The sequence below is a fragment of the Lagopus muta genome, chromosome 23 (assembly GCF_023343835.1).
Source record: "Lagopus muta isolate bLagMut1 chromosome 23, bLagMut1 primary, whole genome shotgun sequence".
NCBI lineage: Eukaryota > Metazoa > Chordata > Aves > Galliformes > Phasianidae > Lagopus > Lagopus muta.
The window spans coordinates 3,805,039-3,832,514 of record NC_064455.1 but is presented as its reverse complement, the minus strand read 5'-3'; the positions used below and the strand labels follow the sequence as shown (position 1 = coordinate 3,832,514).

General features: G+C 49.8%; 1 protein-coding gene across 5 annotated transcripts; it reads right to left on the bottom strand.

Moving 5' to 3' along the window:
• Positions 1 to 1,697: 1,697 nt before the first annotated feature.
• FHL3 (four and a half LIM domains 3) lies at positions 1,698 to 27,449 on the bottom strand. 5 transcript variants are annotated; one of them, XM_048968899.1, is made up of 7 exons: positions 27,322 to 27,403; positions 26,829 to 27,127; positions 4,676 to 4,860; positions 4,428 to 4,602; positions 3,666 to 3,835; positions 3,198 to 3,384; positions 1,698 to 3,057 (listed from the first exon to the last, which is right to left on the bottom strand). In XM_048968899.1, the coding sequence occupies exons 3-7, from the start codon at positions 4,829 to 4,831 to the stop codon at positions 2,906 to 2,908; spliced, it is 840 nt and encodes a 279-aa protein (XP_048824856.1). In that variant the 5' UTR covers positions 4,832 to 4,860; positions 26,829 to 27,127; positions 27,322 to 27,403; the 3' UTR covers positions 1,698 to 2,905. The 5 variants fall into 5 exon arrangements, with proteins under 5 accessions (XP_048824856.1, XP_048824853.1, XP_048824854.1 ...); XM_048968896.1 differs by lacking the exon at positions 26,829 to 27,127 and having other exon boundaries at positions 27,322 to 27,449; XM_048968897.1 differs by lacking the exon at positions 26,829 to 27,127 and having other exon boundaries at positions 4,676 to 4,857; positions 27,322 to 27,417.
• Positions 27,450 to 27,476: the final 27 nt, after the last annotated feature.

The following is a 27,476-nucleotide window of genomic DNA, read 5'->3' as shown; positions in this document are numbered from 1 at the left end:
GGCAGATGGGGGACAGTTTTCCCACCAGGAGAGGTGGGGCAACAGGAATAAAGGTGGCTCTGCGAGTTCTCCCCACCTTCCTGGACCTTTGCTGGGGGCCTGGAAGAAGGGATCACACCAGGAGGAGCATGCAGGATGCTTGCAGGGCTCAGCCACCTTCCTAACCTTATGCAACGGAGGCAAAGGAGAAAGTTCTTCAACTCAGGTTCCCCATTACCCCAGGCAGAATGGACAGTAGTGGTCCTGGGCTTGTTACCACACACAGGGTCAAGTCTCGGCCTCCAGCAGCACCTGGCCTCCAGACCCATCCCTGCAGGGCTGCAGGAGCGGCTGGGACAGGTCCATGCTGGGTTAAGGAGCTCAGGAGAGGCTGTGCTGGAGCCTTGACCCGATGCTGCTGCATGTACAAGCATGCAGCTGAGAAATGGGTGACCGCCAGCAGGGAGCTGAAAAGTCTGCCTGGAAGGAGAGAGAGCCCTCATCCACAGGGCAGAGTGGGGTGCCCACAGCGAGCCCAAAAAGCATGTGGCAGGAGCCACCGTGTCCCCCTATGGGCTGACTTTTCCCCAGGAGAGCTGAGCTCAGTGTCTGGTTAATGCTGGGCTCCCAGCGAGGGCCCAGGCTGCGTGCTGAGGAGTATTTCCGTGCCTGCTTCAGACCGTGCTCCGGGAGCCCAGGGGAGGTTTGTGCATGACATCACCCTCCCCCTCCCGTAAATCAGGCACGGGGCCGCGCGCAGCCATGACCCATTCATGACAGGGATAAAATCCAGATGTTCCAGCGCTACGTGCAGCTGGGTCATTTCCTTTTTTGGCTAAAAACGTGAGGCTCTTGAGGCTGAGCAAAAGAGGAGCCCGGGGGCCCTTTGTACAGAAACCTTTTGTGGTTAATCCCTGGAAACAGCGCTGCAGAAACAAGGGCTGGTGGTGCTGCTGCTGCAGGACAGGCTCAGCCAGAAACCTCCAGGGCCTGAGCTGCTCGCTCCTTGTTTGAGGCCAAACAGCAGCAAAACCAGAGCCTGGCACAGGTCACAAGCAGCAAAAGTCTTACATGAAAAAGAAAAGAAAAGAAAAAAGCAACAAAACCATAGTTTTTGCGGGAGCTGATCCAGGAGTGTGCAGGCGCAGAGCCAGCATCGTGGTCCTGCTGCAGCAGCACCCGTGGGGTGCGGGGGCTGGCGAGCCTGCAGGAAGCCGTGGCAGCTGTTAGTAAATGTAAAGGAATCTGCGGAAAACAGTTTCAGATGTTAGGGGAACAACTGGCTCCCCAGCTGATAAAAGTGAGTAACAAGCACTCAGTGCTGTGGGGCAGACTGCCAGGAGGAGCCTGCAGCCACATCCCCAGCAAAGCTCCCCACAGCTCAGAGCGTGGGGCGCAGCATGGGGAAGCTGCTGTGTGCAGTGGGGTGCAAGGCAGTACCCAGAGCTGTGGCAGGGCTGTGATCAGCCAGAAAGCATCACTGCTCTGGTGCTGCAGGCTGACAGTGGGCACGGACAGACAGGCAGCCGCTGGAGGGAGAGGGAGCTGCCATTCCCCTGCCCTCAGCCTGTACAGCTGGTGGGGTTGGGAAAGAGGAGGAAGGAGTGTGGTGGGGATCAGCCCCACTCCTATATGGGGATAGAAATGGGGACAGGGCTGAGCATGGAACTGCAGTACTGCCCTGTGCCTGCTGCTTGAGAAACACACGGGAATGAGTGTCACTAAAACAGTTTATTATATAAAGCCTTAGGAAACATACAAGGGGCTGACATTCAGGACACTTCCTTCTAGAGACTGCTCCAAGCGCCTCAGAATAGCAAACACACAAACTCTGATTTGCCTGCATCAAAGCTTTCAAACGAGGGTTCAAGCAGGATCTGAATACAGAGTTAATAACACTTCAACATGCATAATTTTTTCTGCTCCTACTGAATCCTGGGCAGGCAGGAGAGTCCCTTCATCCCACAGCTGGTTACAGAATAACAGATAATCATGACAAAAGAATACAAAAAAAGGAAAAAAGAAACAAAACAAAACCAAAAACGAATAAACATCACAAGAAGATGCCTTCAGAGAAGCACGGGTTAAGCAGGAAAGCAGGGCTGGGGGAAGGGCCCCATGCAGGGCGAAGCAAGGGGGATGCAGACTAGGCAGAAGCACAAGCTCCCTCTGCAGAGGAGCTCTGGGGGGGCAGGGCCAGCCAAGCCACTGGGCAAGGCTCGTGTGAGCCTTTAGACCCCTCGTTGTTAACAGTTAAGGACAGGCAGGGGGTTTTTGGGGCAGCGCTACAGCCCTGCAAGTGCCTGAGCTCTGTCGCAGAGCCACGCTGAGCAAAGGGTGCAGCACATAGGTGGCAGAGTGGCTGCAGGAATCCCATGGTGGTGACACGTGCTCCCGCTCCAGCCTGGTGTCCCCAAGCCTACCGAATAGAGCAGAGAGCCCCACATGCACAGGTTGTGCAATGCTGGGCTGCAAAGCCATCCACTGTGAACACCGCCAAGACCAGAGCAGGAGTTGCTGCCCTGCAGCACGCAGAGCAGGGAAAAAAGAAGAAGGATGAGCACCGTGCCCAGGGGAGCGAATGCGTGCTGCCAGCATGCAGATCCAGCAGCCCTGCACTGAAGCTGCTGCTGCTGCCCTTTGCTCAGCTCATGCCCAGTCAGACAGTAAGCAAAAGGAAAGAGTAAATAATGGGGATCTTGAAGCTCCTTTTCAACTTTATTTAGCTTTGGCTCTGCACAGAGCCACAGTGTAGCATACTCTAGCCTTCAAGGAGGGGCACGGGAACCTCCTGAACACACAGTGGTTAGGGGTCAGCCCTCATCTCCTATGCTTTGTGCCCTGCCCCTGCAATGCTGCCAGGGCTAACTGGCACAAAGACTGTGAAGAATAGAGAAAGCCCCTGCCCCACAGTGTCCTCCAAGGCTCATAGGTCGTTGCTGCAGTCGCGGCACAGGATCTCATCATTGTCAGGGATAAAGCCTTTCCCGACCAGCGAGGTGTCACAGCGGGCACAGTTAAAGCAGTTATGGTGCCAGTGACGATCCTCAAAGGAGATATATTTACCACCACCGAAGCCTGTGGGAGGGACAGAGTACAGCATTAAAACCCTCGGGAGCCATTTGGACAAGCTGTTTGCACAGCCAGAGGTCTTGGTTCATCTCCAAACCACGGCCTGCCAGGAGGAAGCGCACTGTTCCTAGGGCCGTCCTGCTCACCTGTGATGGGCTTTGTGCAGGCACTGCACTTCTTGGCATAGAGGTTCCCAAAGCACTTGATGCAGTAGGGGTTGTCATCCTGGGAGGTGAACTGCTGGCCAGCCAGGGGGGTCATGCAGCCTGTGCAGACAAAACACTCCTTGTGCCACGGCTCGTCCCGGTAGGTCACTCCTCCCTTGGTCAGGGTCTGTGAGAAGAGAGAGCACACATGTGACACAGGGGCAGTGCCACACCTGAGCAGCCATCAGCCAGGGTGCTGGCACCCGAATCATTCTCTGATAGGGTGTGGAAAGAGCTGGTACACAGTCTGCTCATCCCTAGCACTGCTAGAGCAGAGCAGCCACTGACTGTGGCAGGGCTGGGTTGTGCAGGGGCACCCTGTCCTTTCCTGAGCCAACAGAACCCCCTGCTTTGGAAGCACGATCCCCCAGCACAGGACCACAGCTCAGCCTGCCATGGTAGACATACCTTTTTGCAGCGAGTGCAGCGAGGAGCAAACTTGCTCTCGTAACAAGGGACACAGTAATAATCCTTCTTGTCTGGGATGAAGGATCGTGACCCGATGGGCTGCTGGCAGCTGCTGCATATGAAACAGTGCTCATGCCAGGTTTGTCCATTGTACTCCAGCTTGCGGGATCCTGCAAGAAGAGCTGTGCTCAGAGGGACAGTAGGGAGCACGTATGCTCACACAGGACATGGAGATTGTGCAGGGCAATGCAGGCTCCTGCCCAACACAACAGAGTGGTGTGTGAGTGGGGCCGTGTGGGCAGCTGGGGGAGAGCCCCAGGAGCAGCAGCAGCCACGAGTGGGGGCTGTAGCAACACTTCTCTGGCACCAATATGGCCACTGCAGAGCAATCTGTTGTAACCCATATCTGCAGAATGCCAGAATGGCCAAGTGAAGGCACTCCTTTGCCTCAGGCTATCTCCAGAGCCACTCACATGCCTTCAACCACTCCTTCCCTTTTTGTCAGCACATACCAGAAAATGCCCAGGAAACCCTTTGTTTTCTCCTCCTCAGCTCACTTCCCCACAAGAAAGGGAAACAGACACAGTCAGGGCTGTGCTCATCACAGCCTGTTGTCTCACCAGACTGTGCCCAACCCACACCGTGCAGTGAAGGAGCAGCGGGAGGGCAGAAATTCAGCTCTCGCTTGCTGCCCTGGCATTGGACCCTGTAGCTCCAATGCAGTGGGACTGGGAGCAAACCACAGTGCCCACCAGCTCCCACCTGGCATGACTGTCTTCTCACAGGCGATGCACTTGGAGGAGAACTCATTGCAGTAGCAGTCATTGCACAGCAGCTCCTCGTCCTGGCAGGTGAAGGGTTCGTCAGCCAGCGAGCGGTCACAGCGGAAGCAGCGGAAGCAGTGCTCGTGGTAGTGGCGATCCTCATAGTACAGCTCCTGGGGAGGACAGTAGGATGAGATGGGGATGGGCACCTATGGACTGCACTGCCCGGCACGTTCCCATACTCACCCTGCAGTCGTGGCCGATCAGCTCCTTGCACTCATCACATGTATTGGCAAAGTGGGCATCGTAGCAGGGGATGCAGTAGGGGCCATTGTCCATCTGGATGTACTTGCGCCCATACAAGGACTCCTTGCAGTTGTCGCAGTCGAAGCACTCGGTCATGGTGCCGGTCTGAGGGCCACCTTCACCTGCTAAGAGAGCAGCAGGGCACTCACTCAGAGTTGCTTTGCACTGCCTGGGATGTGCCTGCAGTGCTCGGTGTCCCCGGGACACAAGGACAAGAATGGGAACTGAGCTCCTGCACCTGAACACCCTCCCCAAATCTGCAGACAGCTGGGATGGATCCAACCACACGAGCACGCAGACGCTCAGAGAAATACAGATGCATGCACAGGGAGCTCTGCACTGTTTGGCTCCTTGCTGGGAAACAAAGGGTAAATGAGGATCAAAAAAGAATGTTTTTCCACATGGGAAGTTTTGACTTAGCACCCAGAGCAGGCCCACAAGCACTGTGTGCATGCATGCACCTACTGCTATACCATAGCCAGACACCAGCAGGGACAGCCGCCACGAGCCTCCTTCAGAGATCCCTAATCAGCCCCCCAAGGGCAGGGCCCCTGCACATGGCCCCGGGCTGCTGCTGCCCCATCGAGCTGCAGCATTCAGAGCTGGAACAGCTCCAGGACTTTAAAGCAGCTGCTCAGCAGGGGAGCTGGAATCGGGCACCTCAAGCTGCACCCGGCTGCAGTCATATCCCACCAACCCTCCTTGCACGTGTTGCTCCACGCATATGTTGTTGCTCCAGCTACAAATTCTTTTCAGGGAGCAAGCAGAGGGGAGGGCATGTATTTTACAAACAAGAGAGGTGTTTGGAGTTTGCATGCAGATCTGACATCGTTCCTTGCCCCGTCTTCCTGCAGGCAGGCAGGATGCAGAACTCGGGTGCTTTCTTTGGAACATTAATTCCAGAATGAGAGTATCTTCCTGCTGTTTGGTTGAACCTGGTTATTCCTAAATATGGAATTCTCCGCTTGCAAATTCACACCCTTCTGTAATACCAGCTTGCTGTCAAGTGCAGACAAGCCCATGCAATTACATCTGAGCAGTCATGACACAGCCATGCACTGCAGCTCCCTCCAGGATCCCACTTGCCCCAGGAGGAGCCACACAGCTCCATCCCCAACCCAGTGCCCATGGGGACCGGCAGCCCCCCACTTTGTGCCTGCTGCCCCAAAGTTCCCCCCTGGGGCAGCAACAATCCACTGGTGCAAGGCAGGATCTGCTCCAGACAGCTCTGAGTCAGGCAGTGAGTTCCCCAGTGCTATTCTTGGTCAAGCTCCATGGCTCCCAGCTGTTGTGAAGCCTGGTATGTGCTGATAGCACTGCTGGGGAATAAATCCAGCGTTCCCACATGGCTACGTGACCAGCGGATGGGGAAAAAAGTCCCCATTCAGATGCTCATTACCCGACTGCCGCCTGCCCCCGGGGGATGGCTTCATCCCCACCAGCAGCTCAGGGCCATTGCTCTGCCTCACAGCTCCCAGCTTGGCACTGGGATGGAGCTTTGTTCAAAAGAGCCAAGTGGGTGCTTGTGCCAGTGCTCCCCTTGCTGCCACAGCTCTGTCCCCAAGCACCTTCTCTTTGTGATGCCCACGCAAGGAGCAGCTCCCGCACCCCCATCGCTCCCCCCTGCCACCCTGCTTGCCTTCAACTGCCGCAGCTACCTGGGACCTTTCCCTCTGGTGAAGACAGAAAATGAAATTACCACTCTTCTCCTCCCAGCCCTGCTGTACAGAACTTTCCAAGGTGTGTCTGTAATAAAAGGGCCTCGAACCATGATACTGCCAGGGCTTGGAGCTACTCTGTTTGCTCAATGGGCTGTGCTATCTCTGTGGTCCTAAAATATGGGGTCAGAGAACATCAGGAAACACGAGAGACGGAAAAAAAAAGCACGATGGGAGAAGCCTTGGCTTCTGCTGGTGAGACGCATTCAGTCCCTGAGCGCTGCTGACCCCAGCCCGGAGCCTGTCCCTCCTTGTCCCCAGACACAAAGCAAGTCACAGCATTTTGCTAAGGACAGTGAGGTGGGTGGTGCTGCAGGAGTGCATGGAACAGGGAACAAAACCCATAGAAACCCTCTGAAAATGATATTCCAAGTTCTGCTCAAAAGCAATGCCCCAAATCGTACCGTGCCAGTACAATACCCACCCTGCTCGCAAGGGGCTGGAACTGTGCTGGTGTGCCAAAGCCCTCAAAATGAAGACTGGGAGAGCTGGGTGCACTGGAAGCAAAGCGCTGCTTCCCTGGGGCAGTTCTGCTTTCAGCAGATTCTCCCCAGATGTAGCGTGCTTCCGTTGGTCCTAGCTGGGGGGTGTGGGGTCAGCAGAGCCAAGCATCACATGGCTGAGGTTGCTGCGAGAGCACACAGGATCAGGCGCTGTGCTGCCTTTTGCAGAGAATAAAACCCAGGCCCAGGAAGTTTACTCAGAGTTATTTGACTTAGATAAGCTGCAGGGAAGTGATCTGTTTGCTCTCTTTGTTCTGGTCGTGCATACAGCGTTGTGCAGCAGTGACAAACCCTGCACAGCACCACAGCAAACTCCACATCTTCATCCACGGATGTGGCACCAAGGTCACAGCCCAGAGAAAGGGGAGACAAAAGAAACACAGCGAAGGAATAGGTCAAAAGTACCCAATTCTTACTGTGATTGCAATGAGGATCTGGGATCAATTCGTGAAGACAAGAAGTGGAGTTTGAAAATGTATTAAAAATGTGTCCTGGCTTCAGGACCCTTTAAATTGACTTTTGGGTAGTCATCATGCATGCTAATCAGCATGTGCTGATACTCTGCACTCTGCACCACCCTGTAAACACCAGTTGTGATCTAGGCTGGTGTCAGCAACGCCTCCAGACAACAGCCAAGGTGTTGCTCCAACCTGATAGGATTCCAGTTGCAAAGAGCATTCACCCACTCGCCCATGTCAGGATGAAGGCTGCCAGACCTGGGGCACTCTTGCAGCTGTCCGAGGGCAGAAATAACAGCAGCTCCCTGCTTGCCAGCTGCCCACCCAATCCTTCTGCTTGACAGAGTAGTGCTCATGGAAGAAAGGAAGCTCAGTTTCTCGCCTGCGCCCAAGAACAAACAGCTTTGGCAACAAGAGCTCCCCTTGCAAACAATATTTAAAGTGTTCCGGGATGCAAACCTGATCAGTCTGGAACAGAGCTCAGAATAGCTGCACGTATGGGAAAGGTCAGCGGTTCGCCAAGGACGCGCAGCAGAGGCTGCTTTCTAATTAGAGAGTACCAGGCACATAACACCACGCCGGTGTCATTGTGCACAGCAACACCTCAGAGGGCTTAGCAACAACCCCAGGAGATCGTTACATTCATTATAGTGTCTTGAACTGTTATGCAAAGAATAGGTCCGGGGCCAGACTTTCTGCTGCATGCAATCACTTGAGAGTTTAATCGCTTTTGGATGCAATTCGGGCTACACGAGGTCTCTCACACACACAGTGAACCTACAGTCCTGTGTAACTCCATATGCGTTTGTTGCTCGTTGTCAGGTCACAACCAGCTGCTCCACCAGGCAATCCAACAAGGCTATTCCCAGGGAAACACTTAATCTTCCCAGGACACAGGAATAGAGCTGCCTTTATGTGTTGGGTTCCTGCCTCTCCTCGCCCTGGCGCTCGCACTTCACACCTACAGGCACGCGGTGGGCACAGTGCAGCACTGCAGGACGGGCTCCCATGTAAGGATGAAACCTCCTGGCGAGGCAGCTTTGGAAGATGGTCTTCAGCATGCTTTGAGGTCAACAGAGGAGAACGCTCTTTGTTCCCCTTGGCTTTCCAGAACCATTATAGGTGCTGGAATCCGCGTGACATTGTTTCTGCCTCTCGTCCAACCCTAAAAGGGAAACCAGCTGCTCACTCAGGGGAGCAGCGCTGGCCCCTGCACGAGGCTGTGGACTGAGAGCCATCCCCTTCCCCTACACCACCTCTGGGCCATGTGGGGATGGCTCTTGCCCCCATGGTCCCAAACTTGTGAGCTGCAGGCCTGGGCCAGCAGTCCAGCATCCGTGCTGCTGCTGGATCTGCCTTCAGGTGAGAAGTGGGGGAGCCAAGAGGGTGCCAGGCATTTCGCCAGCTGGATCCTGCCTGCACAGGGCCCCGCCTGCTCCAAGCACCCCTGAGTCACATCCTGCTCACAGCTACACCTCCCAGCTCCACAAAAGGGCAGCCTGGAAGAGGCAGCGGATACCTGGAGCAGCGGGGTGTGAGCACAGCCCACCTGCACTACTGGTGCTGTGCCATGGTTTGCAGGCATCCAAAAACCTGCGGCACCGTTGCTTCTCCAGGCACAGGGAGACTGACTGCTGGCCTGGAGCTGTGCAATGCATCCATTGAGATGGCTGCCACAGCTGTGAGGAAACACCCTGCACTGCCATGAGATCTGTGCCAGCAGAACTGAATTTTGCTCAGCACAGCAGGCAGCTTCTCGAAGCTACGAGAGAAAGAAGCAGCAAGAATTGTTAAAGCATCTGACAAGGAATAAAGGCAGCTGAGGCTGTGCATAATTTTAATACACCCTTTGAATGGTAATCTGAGGGTTTCCTGGTGCTCAGAAAAGACCTCAGAGTGCAAAACCAGAACCCGCTGCTCCCAGCAGCTTTTATATGAGAGACTCAGCTGTCCCACGTAAGGTCAGATCTTACCCAGAGAATCTCACATGCTGACAGAGAGAAAGCCCCACACTGGTGAATGCAACAAGAGGTGCCCCAACCAGCAGAAAGGAGGCATCCTCATCAGTTTACACATAGTGACACAGCACACTATGTATGCTGTTATTTATTTTCCACGACAGCATCACTCCATGGAGGAGGAGGAGGAGAAGAGACACAGCTTGAAGGAGCTCAGCCCCATCTCTACAAGGCCAGGACTCTCCTTTTATGCCTTCTTGCATCAGAATCAGCAGCGCTGATTCTGGAAGCAAAATGCATGACCTAAGTACCCACTGAATTCTGCTAGACAAGATACACTTCAGAAGATCTGGAAAACAAATTATTTCCTAGTGGAGATTAATTTTTTGGACTACTATATGTAATGAGCCAGATTATCCAGGAAAGCCAACACACTTTGAGAGACTGCATGCAGAATTCAGAGTGTGCAGATGGAAACAGCCTCATCCTTTATGTGCTTGCAGACCTGGACAGGTTGGCAGGAGTCCTCCGTGCCCCAAAAGCTGCTCTGCCCACAGGGACACGGTGGGGCAGTCAGGACGTGCAGAGTTCTGAGCCACTCCAAGATACTGTTCTGGTCTCACAGCACTACTGAGTTCATAGACCTTCACCCTCTGGTAATAAATTCCTCATTCTTCCACTAAAGATAAGGAAACATAAAACTTTTCCAACATGAATGGAAAACCTGCTGCTGCTAAGCCAGGCTCTCACAAAGCAGCATCCCCATACAAGGTAATGGCACAAAGTTCTGAGCCAGTGTTTGTACACACTGTGACATTTGTCCTCTACAGAAAGAACCTCTTTTTAATGAGGCCACTCTGCAAGGGAATCCAACTTTCCACACCACTGTGGAAAAGCAGGCAGGATGGCCCATCCGAGACTCAGCTTGTAATTGCTTGCAGTCAGGACCTCATTCCACATTTGTCTTCAAGCTTCTGTCCCTTTCTTATCTGAGCAGGTCCAGTGACTTCAGCTACAGGAGGAAGCATCTCCAGGGCTGAGCACGAAAGCCAGTGTTTGGAAGCAGAGAAACACAAGATCCATTCAAGTGAGAAATGCAGGCTTCCCCTGGATGCTCGTCCTCACTGCCTGTCCCCACCTTCCAAAAGGGACAGCAGAGCTCAGGCAGACAAGGAGAAAGGCAATAGCCCACTCAGTTCTTGCTGCAGGCTTACTTCCCTTAGGGAAAGTGAATCCTGACTGGGTTGAAAGAAGAGGTATAAGTCCCTCCTATGCAACCAGAAAATGAAACTCTGCCCAGGGAGAAAGGAGACAATTTCAGAGTTAAGACCTGCAACACTAAACATCTGTAAGGATTATTTCAGGTTCTGAACAAATCCTGCCTTGAATGGAAAGCAGAGCTGTGAACTTGGAACAAGAGCCCCATGTCATTCTGCTGGCATGGAAACCCAACGTTTGTTCAAGAGATCAGCTGTTAATCTTACTTAAAATGTATACAGAGTAAGCAAATTCTGTGCATGCAACAGGAAGTCAGGAATTGAAACCACTTGGTCTGCTTGGACCCCCATGATTCAAACCGACCACTTAACTCGAGGAGGAAGTCCAAAAGCAAAGCAGTTAGATCCAAACACATCAGAAACTTCTCCCCAGTGAAATGAAGTCTCATTTACCAGATGGTCAGGGAACGTGGGGCTTCGAAATGTGCCAGAGGAGATTCTTACTGGTCTCTGAAGAGGTTTGGGAGAGGAGAGAGCATGGCCCAAGCTCCCCACGGCAGGTACCTGACCCTGTGCCACACCGACTGAGCCAGGGGAGCCCCCACTGGCAGCAGCTTGCAACAAGGACTGCTGCTGGAGCTGGTACTGGTTCCAGGGCAGCAGCTGCAGACATGGCCAGGGTGACCATAATAGGAAGAAAGACACTGGAGCCAAGTTTCAAGGAGCGTGACTGAGCACGGGAGCTTCGGCGTGATGAGAGGAGTGGGGATTCACTGCTTGGGGCAGCGACTGCTGGATGCTTAAAAAAAGCCTGAAAAAGGAGTAAGAATCAAACATGCAACTGCTTTCTGAATGCCATTTGAAAGAAGGGTATTCTCCCACTCCATTATGGGAACAGGGATACCAAAAACATGCATGCTGAGAGCATATGCAGTCTTAAGACTTGCCTTGCTGAAGGCACTGTGGGGCTCAGCCATAGCACTGCTCCTGGAGTTGGCTTCATCATCTCCCACTGAACTCCCAGCACAGGAACATTCACAATCCCTTCCTGCTTCTCTTCTTTACTTTCCCTTTTTTTTTTCTTCCTTTTTTCAACTAGAAAATTAGGCAAGAATAAGGAATATATTTATTGTGCAGGGCTGAATAAACCTTTCAGATGCACTGAGCAGACCATACGCTTACCGCTGTCCTACTGGCAACAAACAGTTATGCAAGAACACAAACAAACCCTAAAGATAGTCATCAAAACAAATTAACGGGCAGCAGCTGGCCTCCAGGCCCCAGGTTTCATACCAGGTCCAGGCAGGAGCTAATCTGGAAAGTGCCTGTTGCTTAGAGGTGGATTAATCTATCAGTAAGCCTCCTTTGCCCTTGTCGTTACAAAGTGATGGACAAGAAAAGGTGGTGGGGGATCGTAACTGGATGAGGGTTCAACTAGAAAGTCATAAAGAGAGTATATATAAATGCACATGAAACTGCAAAGTGGTGTTTGAGGGCTTCGTGTGACCTTGCTGTTGTAGCACATGCCTTTCTTCTTCCATTTGCTGCAGCCCCATCCCAGCCCATCAGGATCACAGCAGGTCACCTGTATGGAGGCAGCGTTCTCCACTGAACAAATGTATATCAAATATGCACCCACAAAAAGACCAACAAACCAACCAACCCACATTCATGCCTCAAACTCAGCAGAACTCTGCGGCAGAGCACAGGCTGTCCTACATCTCCTAAGGGCAGAAACACAGTGAGATCCATACAGCACCCTGGCTGTGACAAGAACAAAAAGGGAGTCCCAAGGACCGAGCCCATGGGAGGATAATCATCGAGCAGAGAACATTTAGTTTGGGACTGAACTGATTGATGCCCATAAAACCCAGCTGACTTGGGCCATGGCCATGTAGATGCCTAACTGCTTATCCAACTGCACAGGACAAGGGCTGCAGCAGTAATGTTTCAAAATCTCTTTGCCCCAAGAAATAAAGGTCAAACCCAGTACACTACAACTCAAACATGAAAGCATGACAGGAAATGACTAACTGCACGCTGAGGCCAATTTACCTTTGTCTTAGATCTACCCAGTACACAAAGATCTTGCAATACAAACAGACATCACATCTTCCATGCAGAAAAAAAGAATCAGGCTGCTCGAGGTGCTTGCTTTGGGGGCTGTGCATCTCGGTACGGACATCACTGCAAAACAAAGGCATTCTGCTTTATTTCCCTAATGTTCTCTTACAATTCCAGCTCTGTGCTGTAGTTTTTGTTTCCTTCAGCTGTTTTCTTACACTGAGGATGAAGCCGCTCTTAGTTCAGAAGCGATGAATAATTTAAATTTCTCTTTACAAAGTGTTTTGTAGTCCCTGAATAAAAAGATTATGTTTCTGTTTTGCACGGGAGCTTCAAGCTTGCCTCTAAGCTTGTGTCCACATTGGCAGGCTGCAAGGGACAGATGCAGCCACGTGAATGCTTTGTGCACCTATGCTGAAAAGCAGTTCTGAGTGGTCTGAGCCCATCCCTTGTTAATCACCTTCATCTGAGAGCCTGGCAGCTCTTTTGTTGATTGAGGATCCACTCAACTTTAGTTTTGTTGTTGATGTTCTTTTAATACACAGAGTAAATTTGATCTACAGGAGCAGGAAAAGACATCCAGAACAGGCACATCTTATTTAACACGCGCCTATTGCTTCAAGGGCAAAGGGATTGGTTTGTTTCCCCCCCACCCCCCCCCCCCCACCCCACCAGATTTGGTCAACATGTTCTCTTCGAGTCAATTCCTTGTCTCCCTGCTCTGAGCATTCATAGTTGCCTCCTGCACACAACAGCGATGCTGAGGCAGGCGGATGGCACTGCACCTGCACACAAAACCAGCAGAGCAAAGCAAAAGCCAATGTGATAAGGGAGATGCTGCACTGCCACTCGCATGCCACGCAGCTGCCTTCTCGCTGTCTGATCGCCAGCCAGGGGCCTCTTTGCCTCTGCCCTCACTTCTGCAGCCTGCAGTCCCGCCTGCCGCACTTCTTACAGCTGCTGTGTCCCTCGCAAGCAAAGGCAATTACAGCTTTGTAACCCACAGCATGTGAACACTTCTAAATCTGGGGAAGGACTGAATCCTGGCAGAGGCAGATTGTCTCAGGTTACCATCCCAAGAACCGCTCGCCTGTGGTCCGAAACACAACTAAGATCCTCTGTTGCCTGGGAGATGCTGCATGTGCCAGCTGCAGCCATCCCGAAAAAGGCAGCGCTCCCAAGGACGGCGAGCCAAGCTGAGAAGGACATGGCATGGGAAGAGGGAGGCCTCCTGGAGCCACTCTCCTGCCAGCGTAGACACGAAATAAGTTTCAATCTTCTACAGCTAATGATCTTATTGCTAAGCAACCTGGTCATCAACTGGTCTCCTTCATAAAGCACTTCTCATGGAGATCTTTTAAAATTAATCTGAAGCACTGCACGTTTCCAGCTGTAGAAGTTGTGATTATTAAGCTCTACACAAAACCTCTTAGAAATAACCCACTGCAAACACTACAGATGAATTTGCAGGAAGCCACATGCTTTCCAGTTTCTGCCATATGCTGAGATGTGAAGACTTTGGTGGCACTTCTGAAAGCGAAAACTCGCCACGTCCAAAAGATGCAGTGGAAGCAGCTATTATAAATGGTCACAAACACTCACAAAATGAAGTGTAAATGCCTCTGCATCACTCACACAGTAAACATGGAGTTCCCAGTGTGTGGAGGAGCCCACCCCACAGCTGTGCTGCAGCCCCATGCCCTGCTGCTGGCACATGGCACAAAGCACATGTGCTGACTGCCCAGAAACTCAACAACAGCTGAAAAGCACTCCTTTGCTGAGCAAACACACACAGATAAGAAAGAGCAACACTAATCAGCCCTCGGTCCAGACTTAGGGCTCATTCACAGATCCTCATCATCTTGCTTAAATTTGAGATTTACAAGGAGACCCACGTGAAACAGATAAAAAAGAAAGGCAGACATCCAAGGCTTCCACACAAAGACCAAGAAGAGCTGATGTTTCAGCCCATGAAACAGAAGATGCAAAGCAATGCCCCATTTCTCTGCTGCAGAGGAGATGCTCCAAACTCTTTCCCTGAAGGAAGCAACAGCAAGCTGCTCTCTGCCAAGAGTTGCAGAGCTCCCAGGGCTGTCTGCATGCTCCTGCACTTCAGGCTTCACTGCAGCAAGAAAACATCAGCACCCTACAACCCTCCCTCTGCTCTCCTCATGAGTCAGACCAAAAACCAATCTATCCACAGACAACGTGTCCCAAGCTGGCAGAGCTGGGAACCCAAACCTCCGGGCTGTTGTTACCTTGCATCGTGGCAGTGAAGGATCTGTGCAGAGCCTGGGGATGAGTTAGGGAGGCTCCCACTGACTCACGGTGCAGGCACTCACTGCAGGTGCAGAGCAAGAGACTCTCCTGTAAGTCAGCACCTCGCTCGCAGAACGCTGGAGTGCTCACCCAGGAACAAAAGCAGCCACATCATAAACCAGAGGGTGACATCAGCACAGGGATTGCATTTCCTGCACGGGTTCAGATTTCGTTACTTGTGACATGAAATTGGACTCTTACAATTTGAGTTGCTCTATATTTTCATGAGGGGCGCAGGAATCCCTGGTTCCAATTTGTTGGATATAAATTGCTTCTCAATCTCCTGAAGACAGCAACGCTCACTGCTTTCCACTGGAAATGGTCAGTGCAATTTGTACAGCACCATCCACTTGGGGCCCAGCTGTTCCAAATCCCTGGCCTGTTCTTTTCCCTTCTTATTCCAAGCTCTGCTTTGCATCTCCTTCTGAAATTAAAGCTCAGAGTTATCAAGGATCTGACAGCACGTATTTCATCACTCTTGGGTTGAGTCATTGTTTCGGAGCATGAAGCATGATGCAGTGTGTGCTTATGGTCCAACACCTCTGCCAACATGAAATGCATTTGCAATTTTCCACATACAGCTGCTCAGGCTCTCCAAAAGCAACACATCCAAGACTGCTATACAAGCCCAACGGGCCAGAATTAATCTTCCTGTGTATTACATGATGTTTGCACAGGGTTGAGAAATACTAGAAATAAAAGTTCTCTTGGCTGAGTTACATGCAACACAGTGTTCTTTCTGCTATTAATGACTTCAATAAGTACCTCTGACACTCCACATATTCCAGAAACCTCTGATTTAGGCATCACAGCAGTTTTCTTGGTAGGAAAGCGTTCACTGAATTCAAGGTAGCCACTGAAATGTTTTAAATTTTAATTGCTGTCTTTTCTATTTGAAAAGCTTTACGTGCTTGGAAAAGAGGCAGTTAGTAACTAACCTTCACCCAGGACACAAACTGAAGATTAGTTTGCTTGGAAGGTGGTTTAGCTCCCTGACATCCCATCACAAACACATACGATGACCCAGTGCAAGACCATAAACACCAGAGTGCTCAGTTTCCATGGACCTGACACCCGTTCCTCCTCTCACAGGATTCTTGCCTGGTCAGTTCCCCAGCAGCTGTTACCAGCAGAAGCACTGCTTACCCTTACAACACCTGCAGGGCACGGTGCTAATTTATCTCCCTCCTGAGATTTGCACCTCAGAGGCTTTTGGCACAGGGCGAGCTTGGCAGAGCTAAAAAAAGGCACCAAGATCCACACTGCTGGCCAGCAATGGAACCAAAAAGCTTCCTCCTCCTCCTGAGACGCAGCAGCATGGAAAACATGATGCCTACTCATGCGTGCTACAGACCTATGTTCAAACAGAGCCCACACTGCTCTCCTTGTGAGAAGCAGGGGAGAGAGAAAGGTTGAGGTGAGCAGACTGAGCACTGTGCCTGAACCTGGGCTCCAGGCCTTTCACCTGAGCGATGCAGGACGAGGGGAAATGGTTTTAAGTTGAGGGAGGGAAGATTTAGGTCGGACATTAGGGGGAAATTCTTCACCCAGAGAGTGGTGAGGTACTGGAACAGGCTGCCCAGAGAGGTTGTGGATGCCCCGTCCTTGGAGGTGTTCAAGGCCAGGTTGGATGGGGCCTTGGGCAGCATGGTTTAGCATTAAACGTTGGAGGTTGGTGGCCCTGCATGTGGCAGGGGGGTTGGAGATTCATGATCCTTGAGGTCCCTTCCAACCCTGGCCATTGTGTGAACCTGTGATTTCTGTGATGTGGTGTCTCTGTGAGCAGCTCCCAGCACTGCAACTTTGTGCATTCAAAGCAAGAAGCTGGAGGACAGCACCGCAGCAATGTCTATCACATGAGCACACAGAGCTACGCCCCAGTTCAGACTGTTAGGTCTTAAGAGCCATTAAAACCATTTCTTCCTTAACTGAGGGCAGTGGAATTCCAAGGTGAGGTCAAAAGCCCAACAAAAGCAGCTCGGGGCAGTGCCTGGCAATAGTGCTCAGAGGCAGCTCGGGGTCTCCTCCCCGTTGTTTTTTCACCACCCTTGTATCCTAAGCACTACAAAGGAATCCTGCCATCAGCTGTGGACCTCAAAGAGGAATTTCTGTCCTTTCAGATAGACATTTACATTGTTGCTTCCTTTCTTTTGGTTCATTAGAAGAGCTTAAAAAAAACAAACAAACAAAAAAACATTTCTCCCCTGTAGGGCTGAGCTATTGATACACTGTTCTGGTAGGAAACTGCACGATCTACATCCACCATCCAAACAGCAAGAGAAATTACCTAACCTCAAACATACTCACACAAGGGAAATCCTGTGGGCTTGGATCATTCAAGAAAGAAGGTTGCTTTACAGCTACAGGAACAACACACGTCCAGAATGGGCTCTGTGCTGCTAAGATGCAGTTTGAAAAATCAACTGCCAGTTGTTTCTGCTATTTGCATTTTATATTAAAAAAAATCTCCCAAAGACTTCAGGAGCCAGAGCTCAGCCTGGAAAGGATTTTTATGGTTGCACTGCAAACCCACGGAAAGCAGGGATCTCAAATGGAAAGAGGCCATGACAGCAGCCATCGCTCCCTGGCCCTGCCTGAAGCAGCTGCAATGATCTCTCCAGGTAACCAAATCCAGGTAACTAAAACCCATGTTGACATTGAAGGAAATCTGGAGAAGATGCCAAGTCGTCACTCTCCTTCCCATGTAACAAGATAAGAAGCACGTTGATTTAAGAGTTTCTAAGTAAGCACTTGAAATTCGAGTAAACAGATTTTAAATATCAAGACCCTATTTACATTCCAGTGTAATAATTAAATATTTAATATCTTGTGGTGCCAGCATTCGAGGTTTTTCTAAGCACCAAAATATTTTGTCATGTAAAAAACATCTGTAGCAGCTGGAAGACATCAATTTGGCTTACGAAGATTTGCTAGTTTAAATACACATAAATAAAACGTTCATTTTATTTCCAAAAAGCTAACACTGCTTGGTTTAGTTTTATTAGGGTGCTTAGTGAATAATGCTTAATACTGGCAGGGTGTATCAGATCCTACAGTGGTACAAACGCACACAGCTATCTGTTAACTCAAACAAGTCTTGTGTTTAGTTAGAGCTGGTCTGTATTGACTCACCCGAATCACGCAGAGCAATAGGAAAACCAGCTTGCTAATAGTTGAACCCTTAGTTGTATTCTTTCTCCTATGTTCCCAAGTTCCCAGCATTGAAATCTTAAAAAAACCCACATTGACAAGATGAAATTTCTCTTCTGAGCTGGGATTCAGATACCCATGGTACAGAACTCCAATGTCTGTGTGCCTTTTCCCCCCAAAAAGCTCCTGCCTAATCTTAGTGCAGCGTTTTAAAAATAAATCAAGTAAACAAGGGGCACTGCTGAGATCATAAAAGGAAGTTGAATTTGGCTTCGTACTCACAGGGATCACCTTTCTGGGCAACAGTTTGTAAAGGGTTATTTATTAGCCACTCATTTTACTTCTGCTGGAAGATGCTGAGGCTTCAGTGAAGTTTCTGCTTTAGTGAAGTTTCTGCAGAGCACGCAGCAGCATTCAGCGTTTGTTCAGCTAATGGTTAAATCGCTGCAGCTCTCTGATGACTTCAAGATTATGGGTGTAGGAAAAGGGAATGCTCAGCAAGGGGAACTTTCAGCAGCCACCACCAAACTGTGGTTAAAACAGACACCAATGACTCCATTCAGCTCCCAAACCTCAGACAGTTTCCATTTTCTCAATAACAAAGCATTTTTGTGGGGTGAGGTAACAGGCCTCCATCTGCCAGGTCTAACTCTGCTATGATCCCTTCCGAGCGTGGCTGAGTGAGGCCCTGGGGCCAGCAAGCACAAGGCTGGCGTCCCAGAACCCAGGGACAAAGGGACAGACTTCCAGAAGAGCCTCCTGGGATCGTCCCACTGGTTCTGCTGGGAGACGTGGCAAAAAGAGCCTCGGATGGGCTCCAAGCAGAGCACAGCTGGAGGGCTCCAAGGGCTGAGGAAGGAGCAAGACTTTTCAGTGAGGCTGGGTTGGAGCAGAAGGCGAATGGATGCTGGGGGTTCAGTGGTCGGCCATCCATCAATGCAGACAGACACGGAGCACCGGGGTTTGGAAGCAATGCGGGTTTCTGAGCACACATTACAAGAAACAGCACAAACAGATGTAGCCTCCCCACAATAAAATGCTCCAGGGATCACCATGCGGGCAGGGCTGTTCCACAGCAAACTGCTGAGCTGAGCCTCAGAGCAGAGGGCAGGAAGGATTTTGGTTCTGCTCTTGCTTTGTTTCTGCATTTGGCAGCTTGTATATCAGTTCCAGGAGCACCATTTGTTTCACGTCAGCTCAGCTCCTCTTAAGAGCAGACCCTTCATGCAGTCCCATGAAGCCTCCCATCAGGAAGCAATGGGGGTCTCTGTGCCCAATTCTTTCCCATCTCTTGTAGCTTGGCCATCCAACCTGCCTAAGGATGGAGAACACACAGGAAAAGGCTCCCTTGTGCAAAGGTAAAACCCTCAGAACAACATGGCAGTGAGCTTGGAGGGAGAGGCTGCTCCACAGCGTGCAACATTGGGAAAGGAGCTTTATGGAGTATGTGAATCTTCTCATCTTCTGTTATGTTTCGTCTTCTTTTTTTTCTTCCCTCTCTGTCCCTGCATATAGAAGCCTTTAAAAAGCAATGCAGGAAATTGTGCCAGACACAGCAGCAGCTGGTGCGAATGGACGAGCAGCAACTTGGGCAGGTCAGGACATCCTGAACACAGCTCAGCTCCAACTTGTGTAAATAGCACTGCCAAGGGCTCTTATTCATCCCACTCGGATCCCTCATTCTGCCTGTGCGACAGATGGCAGCTGAGCACAAGTTTTAAGAATGTCAATTCAGAGGGATTAGGAAATATTTACAGAAAATCCATCCTGATTGCATTATTTTAGTCTGGTACGTCAGGTTTTACATTTACAAGGACAACAACAAAGATTCCCAAGCTGAAACTGCCCCAAAGGCATTTTGCGCAAATTTAATTGAAATACACAACCTCCAGACCTATGACATTACTGCAATACAAAGCAAGACATAAATGAGGACAGAAATAACCAACAAACCTGTACAAACACATGGAGCGGCTCCAACTTTTCTCTCAACTCACCTGCAACCCAAATTGAGCAATGTGCTAATTAGAGAAACTTCACTCCCAGAAACGCCAATTTGCTAAACCTTAACCCTTATTTCTGCAGGTCAGACAGCCTCCATTTCATGCACAGATGCAAACCAAGGAGAAGCTTCTTAATGTCAGAAGATACAGAAAATACTTCCAGCTCTGCTGCTACTTTCCCTGACTGGTCTTGCTTCCTATATGTCCAAGTCTTCCCACTGGCTAAAGCAAAGGCAATTTGGTGAGGTTGGTTTGGTGAGGGCCTTTGCATTGCTGTGGCTGTTTGTCCTGAAGATTTGAAAATGTTAACATTGATCTCATTGCTGCCTGGTTTAAATCAGGTACCTAGATGGATACCTGGAGAACTCAGCCAGCAAGCAGCCCACTGGCCTTTCCCAGCCACAAGACATTTCCCAAGTCTTCCTCTGAAGAATGCTGCTGTCACATCTCAAAAATCCACACTAGCCCAAGTGCAAGGTCAGCCAAAGAGGACTTCCATCAGAGATGGGCTCTGCTGGAGAAGGCTCCCTGGAGACCGTAAGAATAGCACACTTGATCCCAGATGGCAACAATACGCAGTGCACATTTCCAGCAAATGCAGGGATGGGGCAGAGGACCGTGCAAACCGACCAAAGGCCACCCTGCTTTCTGCCATCTGCTCGCTACATGCAGGAGCCTCAGCCGAGGCCTTTGGGAAAGGTCAGCAGAGGCTTAAAGGCTCTCAAGATATTGCTTTTGTTCTCACTGTTAGCTTCTCAATTCCTTTGTTAAAAGATACGGATCTCTCTGTAAGGCACTTATTTGGAGCCAAGAGTTTAGATATTATTGCAAAACATACGCTTAAAAGAGACTGGAAATGATGTTGGCAGTGTTACAGAGGGGAGCGAAGCACAGCTTTGGGTCAAAACGAAAAAAAAATAAATCTAAGCTAGTAAGCAATTCCCATGTGATGGCTTAGAAGAGCCAGCAAAAGCTTCTTCTAGAAAGAAAACAATACTGTGAGAACGAAGCTAACAAGAGCTGGCTCTTGGAAAAATAAAAGGCCAGCAACAAGCCAGAGCATTGCCAACAGCACATATCCAAGAGAATCTTTCTGGGAAACCAGCTCAAGTCATTGCACTGGAGAGCCCTGAGGGACTAGGGACCTCGAGGCTAAATGCTGGCAAATTGCTTCATCAGTTAAGGTTGGTTCCAGTGTTTTCTACTGCGTAAGAATAATTTGTTTTAGCCTACGGGTCTCTACAGAGCAACGGGTGAATGCAGGCTGCTTCCTCTGGGAAAGGGAAACGAGGTGCTCAGCAAAGCCCTGCTCACATGGGACGTTTCTGGGAGGTTTCCCACCATCCCTTCAGCCCACCCTGTCAGCTTTGCTCTGCATTACCCCTCATGCCCCTTTGGCCACTTACCTGCTGGGAAACCCCCCAGCTGCTTCTGCCAGCTCTCCACCAGCAAGAGTTGCCACAAAAATAGGATGGCTGTGCCTCCATAAAAGCATCTTCTGAAGACTCATTCACCCCAAATGGATGAAGTCAGAGCAATTATTCTGATGCAGCTTGTTTTCCAGAGGAATGAAGAGGAGACCGTGCTCTGTCTATCTCTGAGAGAGATTAGCTAATCCATCAGGAAAGAGACATACTGATGCAGAGAGATAAGGGCAAGGCTTTTGTCTGAGGTCTTCTCTTTCATTTCCAGTCCACTTACTCATAGTCACAGGAGTATGCAGAGAGTACAGAGACAACAAACGGCATCTCTAAACGTCCTTCTGCACCAGCAGAGAAAAATCTTGTGCTGGCAGGGGATGGCAAGGCACTACTTAACGACCTTCCTCCTCTTCCAACCCTTTCTCTGATTCATGTTGCCACCTTCCTTCCAACTGACCTAAATAACATGTTCAGGCAGCACTGGAAGTATTTCCGCCTCATACTTCAATAGCAGCAAGATCTCCACATCTGGAAAGGGTATTGCTCAGGAAAGTCACACCACAGGTGGCTTAAGAATGCCTTTCCCAAGAAAGGAAGAGAATCATCCTGTCTTGTCTCATTGCAGCAGTAAGGCTTCCTGGCTGCAGGAGAACAAAAGTTGCCCAGGAGCACAGAAAACAATTGTGCTGCTTGTGCCCAAGCCCCAGCTAATCTGAACAATGTGGGCAGAGTATTCAATTACCTCATTTCCAGGTGTGCTGTCAGCCTGAGCCACGATTGGCTTGGGATGAAAGAGGAAAAAGCTGCTCCTAGATCTGGACTTGTCTGCATCATTTGTGGTAATTATTGCCCAGCAGCCCGTAATCTTTTCATGTCATATCGCACTCTCAGCCCTTGGTCTCTCTCTACAAACTTCTGATCCCAGAAGAGGCTGAAGATCAGAGTGCAGGACCCAGTAGAGCAGCAGGCACACCAGCCCCAGAAAGGAAAGCAAAGCAAGTTACACTGCAAGGACCTGGGCAGTTCAGTCAGCTTCAGATACAAAGCAATTACGTGTGCTAACAACATCCAAGCACTTGAAGCAGATGCGTGTCCAAACACTTATTCTACCTGTCCAGCTATTAATTTCAACTCTTGTAAAAGAATACAGCATTCCATGGGAATCACAGGAATACAGGGAGAACCCAACCCCTATCACTGCATGGTTGTTTCACGCTGAGTTTTTTTGACCCTCTCCAAAACTCTTTCTCTACCACAAGTTCAAGTAGCTGTGATAGCACCTAGATATCCCACCTCTCTGCAGCACCCCAGACTTCTGATCAACATGTTATCTTGCAGCAATGGCCTTCACAGGCTGTGCTATTTTGTGTAGATGAAAAAGTAAAAAACCCACTGACAATGTATTTCTTGTCAACAAGGAAACGTACTGTTGGAGAATACAGGAAAGGGCTCCAGAGCTGCCACACGGATCCTGGGAGATCAATTTCTTCTTCAAAGTTCTCCTGTGCAGGAGAAAGGAGGTATACTTGATCTATACCACCTCATTGTCAGGTAAATTGAGCTTCAAACACTAAAGGAGAAAACAAGCAAGCAAAACCCACACATCTTTGTGCTGCAGCATGACTGTTTAGTCCATAACAGCTATCTACTATCTCTACATTTTTTATTAGCTCATGTTTACTTTGGCTGCACATCCAAGCAGTCATTTAACCAGGGTGAGAGAGGAAAATCTTGGACTCTTTAACAATGGCCAAGCAGTTTAATCTGCCGCTGGGGACGATGACTTGCCTCCTATTGGTGTTTAGTACTGGCAGGGTCAAGCGTAACATGTGGTGAAGGAAGCACTAGGGAAGCAGATCTGCAGCCATTCCATCAACACTGAGCATTTCCTTGAGCTATTCAGAGGTCCCTTTCCTCCCTGTGAGTAGAGAATGGCTCCAGCTGTCCAGTCACCTGCACTGGCTTCTCTGCTCACAGGATTTATGAGCTTAGGGGCCATGAACAGCTCAGGTTGGATGCAGCACATTCCTCTGGCTTACAGCTTAGATGCTCAGAACCCAGCTAGAAAGCAGTTAAGATTATGTCCTTGGATGGTGCTGGAAGCTGATTTCTGCTCCCAGACTTGAGAGGCACTGGGCAGACTGGGCATAAACATGACCCAGCTTTTGTCCAGCAATGACCCTAATCAAAAGTGGCTGATTTAAGGATTGTTTTTTATTAGAAAATCTCAAAATGCTTTATATAAAATAAGTCTCAAACTTGCAAGCCTGTTATCATGTGCAGTGATACATTCAGAGCCAAAACAGAAAGCCAAAGAGATGCTGAGTAAGAGCAAGAACATGAATTTAGGATCTTCATTGCATTGCTATTTAGACTCCATGCTAAGCTATTTCCAAATAACTCTCTCTTAAGAATTTTAAGACTATTAGCTTATTCCTAATGTCCTTGTCCTGCTTCATCCTAGAGTAATACTGTCCCATCAGTGTGTTCCTATTGACTAAGGGCAGAATCATTTGTTAAAACTGTCCTCCGTTTAGCAAACACCAGCAGACACCAAGTGACTCACACAGCAGAGGCAATTCTGCAAGGATGAAATACAGGAAGGTGGAAGCCGTGTGGCATTCTTCAGTTTCCCTTTTTTTTGCAATCAGACCCTTGATATTTTCTTCAACAGGAAAGCTGACACTCCCCCTTCCCTGTAAACTGCTGACAATTGTATTTTACACCTGGCAAAGCCAGAGCAAAACGGAAAGGAAAGGAGAAACAAAGAACAAGGGCTTTTCTTAGCAACTACATCTCCCTAGAATGGAACATTTTTCTTTCTGACTGCTGCTGAATACACGTTACTTATTAATGGATAAAGTCCAGTAACGACACATTAGTCATTACAATAAATGGCACCTCTTCTCTACTGAGCACCCACAGCACAGAGTGCACGACTGAACCCAGCATCCCCACCAGAACCTGCAAATCCATGCAGCTGAATCCCTTCACTTGCCAAACTCTCAGCCCTTGCCCCTGAACATCCTAGGCTTCTGAAGCAAGCCCAAGTTCTCAGTATTAACCTGAAGATTAAATAATACTGGTAAAGTTTTTCTGCCCTCTGACAATTGGTCTTCTTGCTGCAGCTGGTAGCTGTTGTTAGAGGTGCTTTCTGTTCTCATCCATTTACAATTGTTCTGATGGCACCAACAGACAAAATGTTGCTCTCTCCCCATTTTCCCAACCAGGGTCTCAAAACTGCAGCTGTATCAGCAGAAACAGTCAAAACCCTATAAGGAACAAGGAGCCATGAGCTGCACTCCAGAGTGGAAAGCTGAGCAGAAGTGGCAGTGCCAGAGCAAGCTGGTGCTCTGCAGTGGGCACAGGCAATGAGTGTCAACCAGGGATACCAAGCAGCAGGGGAGAAATGACTTCCTTATATGAGCAATTACCAGAAATTATGAAGCTGTTTGTCCAGTAAAAAAAGCTTGGCTTCCATTCAGACCAAGCAGCCAGTCAGTCCCCAGTTTTCTGTAAATATATATATTTGTCTATGGAAACTTTCTGACATGAAAGGTGAGGCAGAGGAAAAAAGGTTTATACTTGTGTCTCTCCTGAGGCTACTGATGCAATTAGGGTTCTTCAAGCATGACCTCATGCAAGCTAAGCACAGTGAAAATCCCACAGACACGAGCAAGAACCCCAGCAGGCCACTGTGAAAACCTTGCGTGTCACTGCTGTGATTACCATAAAAGTCCCTTTCCTGGGAGAGGGGGAGCAGGAATCATTTGAGCACTAAGAATAACCAATTTGTTCCATTTTCCCGCTAGTACTGCAGAAAACAGCAGGTCGTGTAACAGCATCAGCCAGGCTACAACTGGGAACACAGCAGAAAGCATCTTGCCTCATAGCACAAGCAATAGAGCGAGTCCTGGCTGTGAACTATACCGAGTGCTTCCAAAAGTGGTGCGCTGGGAATTCCAGTAACCTGCCCACAGAGATGTTCTTCCTGAGTCTGACATTTAAAGGTTCATTGCTGTCTCGAAGGTGCCAGGTCCAAAACGTGTACAACCCTCAGAAACCTACAGTACAGTGACCGCTGTCTACAGCCAGACAAGGCTCGTGTTCTATAGGAAAAAAAAACACGTGTGAGGAGGGCAACTGCCTTCCTTCCCCATGGGGACCTTGGAGCTCTGAGCCTCCAGCTGAAGCAGTGTCCTCAGTCAGCGTGGCTGCTTCAGAGCCTGTTCTCAAACCAACTGCAGTGTAAACAGGAAACTGAGCTGACAGCAGACGTGCTACAGATGGCTGCAAATCCTTCACAGGGAACGGCAGTGACCTCCCACTCTCCTACAGACCCAGCAACCAGTCTGGCCCTCAGCACACAAGCTCTGCAGATGCTTTTCTGAAGGCAGGGGAGATGCCCAGGTTTTCCACCAAGAGACATCCAACATGGAGCAACAGTGGTGCCCCAGCAGCTGGGACTGTGGAACTGTTCCCAGGGCATCCTGCTGGGGAACTGGAGGTATTTCCAAGCACTGCCCGCCTTCAGCTGTGGCAGGGCTGTGTCACCAGCCTTAAGAGTATACAAAATTACAGTCCTAGCTGGTAAGAACGAAACCAGAGCTCTGAACTCTGAGCTATTAAAACTTCTAAGGAAGAAGAGAGCAAGAGAAGGAGGAAACCATGTGGTTTCCATCCCAGGAAAAGAATGGCACAAAAATAAGATGGGAGAAAAAGTCAGACTTCCCTTTCTCTACCATCCTGCTGATGCCACATCAGGAAGTTAAACCACATTTTGACAAAGCAAATTAGGGAAATAAATTAGGCAGTTTTCAACACCTTTGTGAACACCAGGAAGATATTATTTTGTTTCAAAGGCAGGTTTTTAGAAACTGGATGCTCCTGAGGAAATACACAAGAAAAGGCTTCTCAAAAGTGAACAGAATTTGACAGTCACTTATTTGTAACAGCTTAAAGAACTGTAGATTTCCAAAGCCACCCTGGACGAGGTATTACCTGTGCTCCCAGAGTAGGTGTTCTGATTTATGATTTTCAAAACAGGGAAACAACGAATGTATGAAACTCCAATTAAGCAGAGAGACACCAGCACCAAAGCCTGCACTATGAAGACGAGAAACCACAACCAGGTGCCATCTCCTTCAGCTAATGTTCTCCATCCAGGTTAACTATAAGCTAAACCAACATTCCCATGAATTCTCATAACAGAGACAAATTCATTAACATAACCACAAGTACAAGATGCATACAAAGCTGGAAACCAAACCAGAAAACCTTACCTGTAAGGAAACATAAGGAGCCGAAACCAAGCCGTGCTCAGTAAAACGACGGCGTTTTGCAACGACACGGAGCCCTCCCACAAAGCAGCGAGGTGCCAGCTGTGACTGCTGGAGGTTTTGTTTAACAGAAGAAAGCGGAGGAGCTTTACTCCAAACCAGCCCCGGTATTCACTGCACACAGAACGTTCCTCTATACCGAAGGTGAGCATTGGCTTTTGCTTTGCTTCAGAGTTTATAAGCCGGGTAAAGTTTCAGCGCTTTCTTAATGAAACGCACATTAAGCACCGCATCTTTACAGCCTGGCAAAAGGAAGCGGCGGAAAGACTTCACTGGTGCTTTCAGAGAACAAAACCCACCGAGTTGATCCGAAGGGGCTCCTTCTGGGACGATGCAAACCCCGCACGGATGCTCACCACCCCTCAGCGCCGTACCGGGGGCTGAAAGCCCAAAGCGGGCCGCTCCCGCCAGGTTCCCAGCTCCCCCCCAGCCCTACCTGCTCGCCGTCCCGCTGTTCGCCCCGTCGCCGGGCTGCGCTGGGCACGGCTCGGCTCTGCTCTGCTCAACAGCGCTGAGCGCGGCCCCGCCCGACCCGGGGCGGAGCGCAGCCGAGGGGCGGTGGGTTGGGCCGGGCCGGGGGCGGTGAGGAGG